At 42.3% G+C, this 12440-nt stretch overlaps 1 protein-coding gene and 1 pseudogene across 6 annotated transcripts in view; both read left to right on the forward strand.

Annotated features, from left to right (window-relative positions):
• Ttbk2 (tau tubulin kinase 2) overlaps nt 1–12440 on the forward strand; it is a 155531-nt gene that overhangs the window by 141831 nt on the left and 1260 nt on the right. For all 6 annotated transcript variants that reach the window (XM_010624804.2, XM_010624805.1, XM_033764975.1 and 3 more), the window contains 2 exons: nt 2928–3516; nt 9421–10661. In XM_010624804.2, the coding sequence (XP_010623106.1) occupies nt 2928–3516; nt 9421–10661 (1830 nt within the window). The remainder of the gene's footprint in view (nt 1–2927; nt 3517–9420; nt 10662–12440) is intronic.
• Nucleotides 4978–5731, forward strand: LOC109118079 (annotated as a pseudogene).

The raw sequence follows: 12440 nt of genomic DNA on the forward strand, positions 1-12440 counted from the left end.
AAAAAAAAAAAAAAAAAGATGAGATTAGAAGCAATGCTGGAGGACAAAGGAAGATTATGTGAATTTTGGGAAACTGGTGAAGAAGACAGGAGGGAAAGAGAGAAGAAAGAAATGAAAACAACAAACAAACTAGAAACAATGTTCACACTCATAATAAAAACATAAGAACAGGGGCCAGAAATTTAGCTCAGTGGTGCCTCTGCCTGCCTTGCAAGCATAAGGTGTCCTCAGTTTTATCTCTAGTACCAAAAAAGAAAAAAGAAAAGAAAAAACAGAAATCAATACAAAACAAAAAGAAGAAGAAAAAATACGTCCACTTTAGGTCATGTTTCTGCTATCACTGGTAGGCAGAGAAGGCAGACAGATCCCCAATCTATGTTGATTAATCCCAGGAAGCCAGCCATAGCTTTATGATGGGGTAGTGGGTAATCCCAGCAAGCCTGCTTCTTTAGTTCCACTGAAGTTCAAGCTGGTTTCTGGTTGTGAGGCTGGAACTCGATTTGTTCAGCCTGCGGCATTCTGTGTACCTCCTGCTGGCTTTAGCCCGACTAAGCTCCCTTTGGCTTGGAGTCAGCTTCTTGACATCCTGCCAATTTCAAATTGGTTCTGCCTCACCCTGATGGAGTCTGCCCACAGCTCTGGGTTCCCAGCTCATTTGGCCCCCTCCAACATGGCTTCTGGCCAGTTGCCCTCTACTACGTGATATCTAAACCCAAATAACTCACCAGTCATTGCAGTCTGCTGTGTACACTGCTCTGTTCCCCTTCATTTTTCTCTTTGGAGGCCTTGGGTTCCCAGTAGTCACAGTGGATCTGATGGTTAAGCCACCTCTCCCATGCAGTGAATCAGGGTGGAGGGAGAAAGCACCACTTGCTCCCTCCTCCTTTTGTGTTGAGATCTCTCTTTCTTCGTTCTTCCTTTGGGCTTCAATCCTCACTTCACATCCTTGCTGGGTCCTTTGGACCCTCTTCCTGCCTTCTTCTCTTGCTCATGTTACTATGTTACATCATCTGGAATCCAAATGTCAGAAAGGCTGTTTCTCTGCTGTTCACCACTCTGCCATTTTCTTGGAAGTTAGTATTTCTATTATGTAAAGTTTTTAAGAAATTTTTAGATTTTTATAAGTTTGACTTCATTAAGCCCTCATTTTTCATCCATGTCTATACTTATCATCATCATCATCCACTTTTTTTTTTGTATCAGGGATCAAACTTGGGACCTTGCATTTGTAAGCCAGGTGGTGAAACCATTAAGCTAAATCCTGGGCCCATCCTAACTCTTAATTGAATCATTTTCTAATAACACAAATGCTGTAGCAAATCCTATGGTTATGAGAGTTGTTAGGAAAGATGAAACTGGAGCATTGTACAAAGATAGGTCATGACTATTTATACCTCAGGATTAATAAATCATATTATCTCTGTAATTTGGTAACAAGAGCTATATGAAGCTGGGCGTGGTGGCTCACGCCTGTAACCCCAGCACACCGGAGGCTGAGGCAGGAGGATCGCTGTGAGTTCAAGACCAGCCTGGGCTACATAGTGAGTTCCAGGTCAGTCTCAACTACATAGTGAGACCCTGTCTCAAAAAAACAAACAAACAAACAAAAAGACATATGAAACTTTAAAAGAATTTGGTATGAGCTAGGAATTTAGCTCAGTGGTGCTACCACCTGCCTTGCAAGCTCAAGGTCCTGAGTTCAGTCCCTAATACCGAATGAATGAATGAATGAATGAATAAAAGAGTTTGGTATGAATATAGAAGGCTTCAAAAATTAAGACATAAGTACCTTAAATATTTATATTCTTTAGTGGTATATCTCTGATGGCTACTCTGGTGGCAGTGAAAGGTTAGAAGGACCAATTATTTAAGACAGTTTAGCCTCTTCTGGCCTTCCCTAGTTTCTTACCTATTTAGCAATACTAGTGTTTGGACTGCATTAAGCTAAATCCTATTTCCATTTTATCATATGTATGTATGTATGTATGTATGTATGTATGTATGTATGTATGTATTGTTCATGTGGTTTTGGTTCTTTGAGGTAGGGTCTCACTATGTAGCCCAAGCTGGCCTTGAATTTGAAGTGATCCTACTGCCTCAGTTGACATTACAGGTGTCCATCACCATGCCTGGCCTCCATTTCCATTTTAAACAGTACTTCCCATCTGTGTTTTCTTCCTCACATGGCAGTCATTTTGTTTTGTAGCTCTGTGATTCAACTGTGTGTCTAAATATTGATGTGATCAAAAAGATGCACTGGTGCTGGGGATTTAGCTCAGCACAAGGTCCTGAGTTTGATCCCCAGTACCAAAAAAAAAAGAAAGAAAGAAAGATAAAGGTGTGGTGGTGCACACCTGTAATCCCAGCAATCTGGGAGGCTAAGGCAGGAGGATCATAAAGTCTAAGCCCAGGAAATTTAGTACTTAGTGAGACCTTGTCTTAAAATAACAAATTAAAAGTAGGGTCAGGGATGTAGCTCAGCGGTGCCACACCTGCCTGGCAAGCACAATGCCCAGTACCTGGAAAGCAAAAAATGGCTGGTGGTGTTGCTCTGTGCAATGACTCTGGGCTCAGTTCTAGTGTTGGAAGCTGGGTGGGGCTGGGGGTGCACTACAACAGAGACAATGTTTTCAAACATTTTGAATTGTGGCTAAGATAAAGGGTAATATAAAGAGTGCAGTAGGGATAAATGCTTGGTTTGGTGAATAATTAATCTAACAAAAAAAAGAGAAGTAGAAAGGGCCATTTGGAGAAAGACCTGAGCTCCACCTTACAGAGTAGGACCATGGCAGGTGGAGAACATTTCAGCCCTGTGAAGCTCTCCTTACACTTTGTAATATGGTTTCTTCCTTCTCTGAGTAGTAATTCTGTATAGAGTTTATGGGTTAGATGATACATGTTGAGTCATTTTTCTCCTTTTTCTTAAGCCTGGAGAAGATGCAGAAAGATTCTAGTGCAGGAAAGGGATCTGCTGTCCCTGCTCTGCTTCAGAAGCCTTGCCTCCCTGCTGGGTCCCGCATGGACCACATCTGGCACTATGACGAAGAGTATCTCCCGGATGCCTCCAAGCCTGCCTCTGCCAACACCCCCGAGCAGGCCGATGGTGGGGGCAGCAATGGATTTATAGCTGTTAACCTGAGCTCTTGCAAGCAAGAAGTTGACTCCAGAGAATGGGTGATTGTGGACAAGGAGCAAGACCTTCAGGAATTTAGGACACACGAGGCTTTAGGTCATAAAACAACCGGAAGTCCTTCTGATGAGGAGCCCGAAGAGCTTCAAGTTCTGGAGGAATCACCCCAAGAGGAAGAGCTACAGTTAGGTCCTTGGGCAGGAAACGATCTCTTAGGGAAGGAACCGACAGGTGTGGTCTTAGCACTGTCTGCAGAGTGCCCTGCCACAGCTCCTTCAGAACAGTGCACAAACAGACTGCAGCTCCAGGCTGGGGCTGCTAGTCATTTTATTGCTGCAACACCCACAAGTCCAATGGAAGCACAAGCAGAAGGGCCCTTGACCGCGGTAAGAGACTTATTCCATTATTACTCTGTTTACCCACTCTTGGTGCTACTGACAGAAAACTTACAGTCAGTTGACCACCTCAGATTCCGTGACAGAGGCTTAAATTTGTCTAACAGGTATGGTAATAATATAGTCAGCCCTCCAGTAGGAAATGTTTTTAAATGAGTTTTCTTTTTTTCTCTCTCTCTCTTCTTCTTTTTTCCATTTATTTATTTATTTATTTAATGTTTTTGAGACAGGGTCTCTGTATGTATTTCAAGCTGCCCTTGAACTACCTCAGCCTCCTGAGTGCTGGTATTGCAGTAGGTATGTGCTGCCATGCCTCACACAAATACGACTTTTTGGAAGTTTTGTCTTTCTTTTTATTTCTTTCTTTCTTTTTTTTTTTTTTTTAGGACAGGGTCTCACTATGTAGTCCAGGCTGGCATCAAACTCACCGTTGTAGCCCAGGCTGGTCTCAAACTCCTGGCAATCCTCCTGCCTCAGCTTCCCAAGTGCTGAGATTACAAGTGTGTGTCACCACACCCTATTTTCATAACATTAAACTCTGTACATGAAGTGACATCATCTAATTTTGAAATAACGTTTATGATTAGATCCTACAATTGTGTGTATACATATGATTTCTAAAATATTTATAATCCTAGAGATTTTTATTATATATTAGATGAGGAGGGTTTATATTTAACTGTTGGAAGTTTGTTTTTATTGTGTATGTTGTTACTAAGCCTAAGCCTACTTGTATAATCTCCACCCAGAAATTGCTCCTGTTTTACATCCTATTATAGTTTTTCAGCTTCAACACCCACTGTTTAAAATATAGCATTTCAGGCTATGCATGGTGGCACACACCTGTAATCTCAGCACTTAGGAGGCTGAGGCAGGAGGATCCTCACAAGTTTGAGGCCAGCCTGGACTACATAGTGAGTTCAAGGTCAGCCTGAAGTATATAGCAAGATTCTGCCTTAAAAATCAATCAATCATTCAGTCAATCAGGAAGCCAGGGATTTAGCTCAGTGGCACTTAGCCTGCCTTGGAAGCATAAGGTCCTGAGTTGGATCCCCGGTACCAAAAAAATAAAAATAAATAAAATGTAGCATTTTGGTCCTCCTAGCAGAATTTCTGCTTTCATAGGTCTGGAATCGAGTGAGTCTACATTTTGATAAGCAGGTGGAAGCAGTGGTAATACCAGTCTTCAGAGGACCCCTCAGAGGAAACCCTGCTGCCCGTCTCAGTGTGTGTAGTGGGGGAGCCACTTAGCCCTCTGTCATCAGGAGTGCTTTCTCTCCCTGTGCCTGTGAGCTGGGGGAGCCCCCAGAAAGGCCAGGGATGGCCAGCACAGGCCTGTAGAGCCCCCAGACAACAAGGAGCCTTAGAGGTCCTTCAGTCAGAGCATAGGTGGGAGTCACCAAGTGTCCCCAGCTATCAAGCAGCCCTCCCTTCAGACTCTCTAGATGCAGCATGGTTACCCAAGCTGAAATATTTCCTGTGGGAACACAACTTCACATGCAGGTGCGAAACAGTAGGAAAAGTTACTGATGAAGCTTCATTTTGTGTACTCTTCTGGAGGAATTTGCCAGTGTTCGAAAATAAAGAAGTACCTATTTACTTCTCCAGCCAGAATTTTGCTGGTTAGTTTTTCTCTTTCCCAGGACTGCTTTGCAGTCATGCAGATTTTTTGTATTTGAACAGACTAGACAAGGGGGCTGAAATCTAGTCAAGTTGTGAGTTGCTTATGATTTTAGTACCCTACAACATTGAGTTGCAGCCCCTCCTAAAAATGTAGCTCAGTGGCACCACACCTACCTGGCAAGCACAAGGTCCTGAGTTCAATCCCCTGTACCACAAAAACAAACAAACAAACAAACAAACAAGGGAAGGGAAGCCCTGGCGTACCAGGGCAGGGCCAGAAAGTGGAGAAGGTGGCAGTGTATCCCGTCAGCCTCCTGTTCAGATACTTGCAGAATGTATACATCCCAGGTTCGGGTGTGGTTCTGACAGCTAGTGAATATTTCAGGAGAGGGCTGTATTATTGGCTTCATGAGCACGTGAACCTTGTACTAGATGATGCAGAAGAAATTTGTTCTAAAACCAAGTCAGGAAAACGACTGGGTGGGATCATGCTGAAAGGAGACAATATTACTCTGCTACAAAATGTCTCCGACTAGAAATGACCAGTGAATTAAGAAGACAGTGGTGAAGTGAGGTGGTGGCACTGGCAATTATGGTAGCATGTGAAAAATGTAGCCATTTAAGTGGTTTGCCTTGGGAGTATTTGTAAAACATTTTCCATATTGTTTTGATTACTCTTCTGTTATTACTGCACTGGCAATAAATGTTGTTTTTGTTTGTTTTCTTTGGTACTGGGGATGGAACTCCAGACCTTGGGCTTGTGAAGCAGGTGGTGGAACCACTGAGCTAAATCCCCAGCCCTGTAGGGTTGTTTTTATTTAAAAAGAAATATATCCTGGAATGTAGCTCAGTGGCATAGCATCTGCCTGGCAAGTGTGAGGTCCTGAGTTGGATTCCCAATACCAAAAAAAAAAAGGAACGGGAAAAATTATTTTTCATTTTTTGTTTCCTTTGACCTTGAAGCTTTAGATTTTCAGTTTTACCCAATTTTGTAGCAAAGACTACTCCTTCTCCATTCTCCTGCTCTTCCCACACCTGCAATTCTAGAACACAGGCAGCTGTGGCAAGAGGGCCATGAGTTTGAGGCCTGCCTGAGCCACATAGGGACACCTTCTCTCAAAAAGAACAAAAACAAGGACGGGGATTTACTTAGTGGTTCCGCTGTCTGCCTCACAAGGGCAAGGTCCCACATTCGATCCCTGGTAGCAAAAAAAACAAACAAACAAACAAACAAAAAAAACCAACCCAGAAACAAGACCAAAAAAAGAAGATGCATATAGTGCAATTTGGCCCAAGACATTTGAATAAATAAAAGTTAATTTACTTAATAGGCCAGGAATTTGTTTGTTTGTTTTTTTGTGTGTGTATGTGAAGTTTTTGAAAGGAATTTGTTTCTATAACTGAGCTAATTCTTGGCTATATTAGGAACCAGAAAATTATTTCACTCCCTATATCTCTTCTAAATTATTTTCTTTGTCCATAAAACCAGTGTGAAATACTGGTATTTTATATACCACATACCCTTATTTGTAAGAAAATCTATTGATGTGAATGTTAAATTTCTCCCAAGTTTTTATCTTAGTACCATTACAATCTTTAAGAGACAAAAAGATAATGTTTTTTCAAACAGACACGAAAGTAGAAAGCAAGGAATATTAGGGAAAGGGGAAGCTGCAGTGGAACACACCTGTAATTCAGCACTTGGGAGGCTGAGGCAGGAAAATTGCAAATTTGTGGCCAGCCTGGTTACATAGTGAGACTTTGTCTCAAAATATATATCTATATATAGATACAGATTTGTGTATATAAAATAAAATATATATGTAAGCTATAAAATGGAATTTGTAAAATTATTTAGGAATATCTTATAAATTTATGTGGAAATAGAGTAACGTATGCAGGTTATAATTGCTCAATATTTTCAGGAAAATAAATGATCCTGTCTGCATATGTATGTACAGCATGTTTGTTTATGTTTCTTGGTACTTACCTGGGGTCTTCACACAGAACTACGTCTCCAGATTTATTTATTCATTTATTTTTAATTTGAGATATGAGGGCTGCGGATTTAACTGAGTGGCGCCGTATCTGCCTTGCAAGCACAAGGTCCTAAGTTTGATCCCTGGCACTGGGGAGGTGGCGAGGGAGATGCAGTCTCACTAATTTGCCTACACTGGGCTTGTGATTTTCTTTCCTCAGCCTCCCAGAATGTTGAGTGAGATTACAGTCATGCCACCGTGCCTGGCTTTATTTTTATTTATTTATTTGTTTGTTTATTTGTTTATTGAGACAGGGTCTCGATATGTAGTTCAAGCTGATCTTGAACTCACTATGTAGCCTAGGCCAGACTCATGGCAAACCTCCTGCCTCAGCCTCCCAATTGCTGGAATTACATGGGTACACCACCATGCCTGGCTCCTTTTTCTTTTTTAATACCATGCATACACATACATTTATATTCTAATCTAAAATGAGTTAATCGCAGACCTATAGAAATTAATTCTAGCTTCAGTCTCAAAAGACCAGTATTTTTCTTCTAAATACTGTTGAGGCTGGGCATGATGGCACATGCCTGTAAACCCAGCACTCAAGAAGCTGAGACAGGAAGATGTGCATTTGAGGCCAATATAGTGAGTTTGAGGCCTACATAGTGAGTCCCAGGCCATTCTGAACTACATAATGAGACCCTATTTCAGAAACAAAACAAAACACCACTGAGTTCATTTTTTGGGTTTTTTTGGTACCGGGAAAGCACAAGGAACCCAGGAAGCACAGGGCAGGTGTTGGCATCACTGAGTTAAATCCCTGGCCCTTTGTATTTTGACAGATGTACTTTATATATAATAATTAGATGACTAATATTGGTTTATTTTGAATATGATTATTTTGAATATCCTTTGTTATTATATAATTTAATATCTGCTCTTTTTTTTAATCATTGTCACTTTTGGGTCTTAAGTAACTTTTAGGCTAGGAGTGGTGGCCCATATCTGTAATAACCACACTCTGGGAGGCTGAGGCAGAAGGATCATAAGTTCAAGCCCAGCATGGACAACTTAGCAACTTAGACTCTGTCTCAAAAATTAAGAAAATATTTTAAAGGTCTGTATATGTAGCTCAGTGAAAAGGCCCTGAGTTCACTCTCCAGTACCACCGCAAAGTAAATTACTATAAATTTTAGATTTCAGTACTTTTAAAATACTAGAAAAATTGCCATCTGTTGGACTGTATTTTGGCATTGAGAAAGACTGAAGTACGAGATGACCTCCCAGGGTGACCTCAAGTCGTGTGCTCTTCCCAAACTCACATTCCATCTGCACTCACTGCACAGAGGAACCTGGAACACACTCAGTACCCCATGCCATCTGGAAGCTACTGTAGGGTTCGGTGGCCTCTCCGTGGGCTGCTCATAGATCAGGCCTTGTCCCCAGCCTAATGAGCTAGACCTGAGATATCTCACTGACTGGTGCCACACCTGTATCTTTGCACTAGAGATTGAGTTGAAGATAGATCTTCCAAAGAGGCTCCAAATTAATTTGGTTTGGAATTCAGATCAGTTCCTATAGTTTTTCTTATAATTTAAACCCAATCACTTAACACCATTATTTGATTTCTTAAGAAGGTTTTTTTCCTCTGGGTAGTGGTGCTCAGCTATGATCTCAGCACTCAGGAAGCTGAGGCAGGAAGAGTCTGGATTCAAGGCCAGCCTGGACTACATGGTGAGACCCTGTCTATAAAAATAAAAAAGAGGGTGGTTTTGTGAGTTATTTTCAACTTTTCTAATTGTTGCTATTTAACAAATGTCAAGGTGAGCAAACCTTGGGTGTCTTAGGGACTAGGTATTGAGTCTTTGTTTGTGTTTGTTTTTATTTTCTTGAGACAGGGTCTTGCTTTGTAGTTCAGGCTGGTATTGAATTCACTCTGGCCTGGGCTGGCCCTAAACTTGCCATGTTCCTCCTACCTCAACCTCCCGAGAGCTGGGATTATAGGAATGTGTTACCACATCTACCTTATAATTGCTTGCTTTTGTTTTTTTGTTTGTTTGTTTTGGTACTGGGGATCAAGCTTGGGACCTTGCACTTGTGAGGCAGGCAGTGGAACCACTGAGCTAAATCCCCAACCCATAATTGCTTATTTTTAGTATGAATTGGGTAGATGCGGTCAACATCTAAATTCCTCTTCTAAACTGGGGTTTGAAAATTAAGTCTGAAATCATGTATCTTGATTGATATTTCACAAATTGTGTTTTCATTTTTTTCTCCCCCTCTCCAGATCACAATTCCTAGACCTTCTGTGGCATCAACACAGTCAACCTCAGGGAGCTTTCACTGTGGTCAGCATCTGGAAAAGAAGGATCTTCAGCCCATGGAGCCTACTGTGGAACTTTACTCTCCAAGGGAGAACTTCTCTGGCTTGGTTGTGACGGAGGGTGAAGGGCTTCAGATAGATCATGCTGGCCAAGACATGTCTCCCCGTGTTAGAGAGAGTGACAGATCTCAGGACCTGGGACCAAAAGACCTTCCTGAGGATGACAGACTAGTTGCGAGGGGATTTGAGAATTTCACTGTAGAAACTGAAGAGAAAAGCTTTCTTCTAGGGTCAGGCCCTGAAGATGCGGAGCTAAGTAAAGAAGAGCACTGTGTTGAGGTTGCCCTCCAAGGAGACACGGTCACTGTGGCAAAGGATCATTCCACTACTGCTGACCCTCTGGAGGAGACCAGGACACAGACCTTCAGTGTGGTGCCAGATCAGGACAGAAATCAGGAGATCATGAAGCTCCTGGCAGTTGGAACTTCTGAATTCGCTCCGAGAGTCATTGACCCACATGTTGAAGGACAGCAGGGGAAGGTGGCAGCAATGCAGAAAAGCAGGCCATCCGAGGATGATGACCTCAAGACGGAAGACCTGCCAGAGCATCAAGGAGGCCTCTCTGCTTTACTGCACCAAGAGGATAAAAGAGAGCAAAGTGCCCTGAGAAACGGAGAGCTGGTTCATTGTATTTTGCGGCACGAGTGCACTCCCCCAGCCCGGAAGGATGTGGTCAGGTCGTCCCTTGGAACCAGACATAGCCGGATCCCTGTTCTAGCACAAGAGATAGAGTCAGCATTCGAGTCGTCCTCTCCCATCTCTGCGAAAGAGAAGCTCCTCCAAAAGAAAGCTTATCAACCAGACCTGGTGAGACTGCTGGTGGAGAAAAGGCAGTTCCACTCTCTCCTCGGCGACCTTTCCAGTGCCTCTGAGAAGGTGCTGGAGGAGAAGCTGGCCGCTGTCCCCGTGCCCTTCTCTGAGGAGGATGTCTTCATGCCCTTTTCCAGACTGGCAGTAGATGCTCCCCTGAGCAGGTCTGCAGAAGACAGCTTTCTGTCACCCCTCCTCTCTCAGGCTAGAAAGAGCAAGATCCCAAGGCCAGTTTCATGGGTCAGCACAGATCCAGTGAGCAGCTCACCCTCATCACAGTTCTTGCCTCGGCCACCACCTGGGAAGCCACCTGCCAGGCCTGGACTGGAAGCCAGGTACACTGTCTGTTCTCGCCATGTCACGTTTCTCCTTTCAGTCTGTGGTAACCCTCCCTATGGGAAGCATTTCTGTTTGCCTGTCTTGGAGCATCTGCTTTCTTTCCTCTTTCACAGGCTTACTAGCATAATACAGACTGATCTCTTTAATTCTTTTTTTCCCAGTTTTAAAAACTGGTACAGGGCAGAATAAATATAACAAAATTTAGGGGCCAGGGATGTGTAGTTCAATGGTTCCACCACCTTCTTCACAAGTGCCAGGTCCAGAGTTCAATCCCTGGTACAAAACAAAAAAAAACAAACAAAAAATTTACCTTTTTTTTTTTTAAAGACAGGCTCCCACTATGAAGCCTGGACCGGCTTTGAGCTAACTATGTAGCCCAGGCTGACTTTGAGCTCCGGGCAGTCCCCCTGCCTCAGCCTCCCGAGTGCTGGGACTGCAGGCATGTGCCACCATGCCCAGCTAAAACTTACCATTTTAACCAGTGCTATTAAATTTGTTCATTTTGTTGTGCACATAACTTTTTATCATATAAACCAAACTATACCCATGAAAAATAAACGCCAGCCCAACAGTCATTACTCTGCTTGCTTCTCTCTGATTCTGATCACTGTCAGGAACTCCTGAGAGGAGCCACAGTGTCCTCTTCTCTTCCTCAGCGAGCACCGTTGCTCTGCTATGTGGCAGAAGTTCCTTCTGTTTTAAGGCCGACTGATAGGGCAACTCCTGTCATTTTTGCTTCTGAATGTGTTTGTGTCCTATAGACGTCATTATAGCTTTTTGCCCACTATTTCCTTTATCACTGTCTTTAGTATTTAGTTGCTTTTTTTTGTAGTGAAATACTTAAATTCTTTATCTTTTCCTATTGCTCTTTTCTTTGTGGATTCCATTTAATATCCTTTAGTTGTAACACTAACTTGTATTTATACCAGCTTAACTTAAATATATATAACATTTCTGTTCTTTTAAATTTCTATCCCCACTCCTTTAAGTTGTAATGGCCATAAAATTAACTTTTTTTGGGGGGGTACTGGGGATCGGTACTCAGGACCTTGCGCTTGCGAGGCGCAGGCACAGTGCCACTGAGCTAAATCTAACCCAAAATTAACATCTTTATACATAGTGTGTCTAAAAATGTGTTTATAATTATAAATCTTTTAAACTATGTAGAAAAGTCAGGCATGGTGGCGCACGCCTGTAATCCCAGCACTTGGGAGGCTGAGACAGGAGGACCACTGTGAGTTTGGGACCAGCCTAGGCTACATAATGAGTTCTAGGTCAGTCTCAACTGCACAGTGAGACCCTGTCTCAAGAAACAACAACAAAAAACAAAACAAAAACTATGTAGAAAATAAAAAGTGGAGTTACAGACCAAAGTTAGAATACTACTATTTTTAGATTGATTCTTTTTATAAAAATGTATCTTATAAATCATGCAGAAAACAAAAAGCATTACAAACCATTGTTATAATTCTAGCTTTTTAATTGGCTATGCATGTGCCTTTGTTGAGATCTTTATTTTCTCATATAGCTCTGAGTTACTGTCCAGTGAGTGTCCTTTTGTTTCAGTCTGCAGAACTCACTCTAGCATTTCTTGTAGGGCAGATCTGGTGGTAATGAACTACCTCAGCTTTATTATTAGTTTTTATATTTTGGTCTTTTTTTTCTTTTCTCTTTTGATACCAGGAATTGAGCTGAGGGCCTCACACTTGCCAGGCAGGTGCTGCACCTCTGAACTACATCCCCAGCCCTATTTTTTTTTTTTTTTTTTTTTTTTT

Source organism: Fukomys damarensis, unplaced genomic scaffold (genome assembly GCF_012274545.1).
Source record: "Fukomys damarensis isolate Sample0158 unplaced genomic scaffold, DMR_v1.0_HiC HiC_scaffold_17, whole genome shotgun sequence".
Lineage (NCBI taxonomy): Eukaryota > Metazoa > Chordata > Mammalia > Rodentia > Bathyergidae > Fukomys > Fukomys damarensis.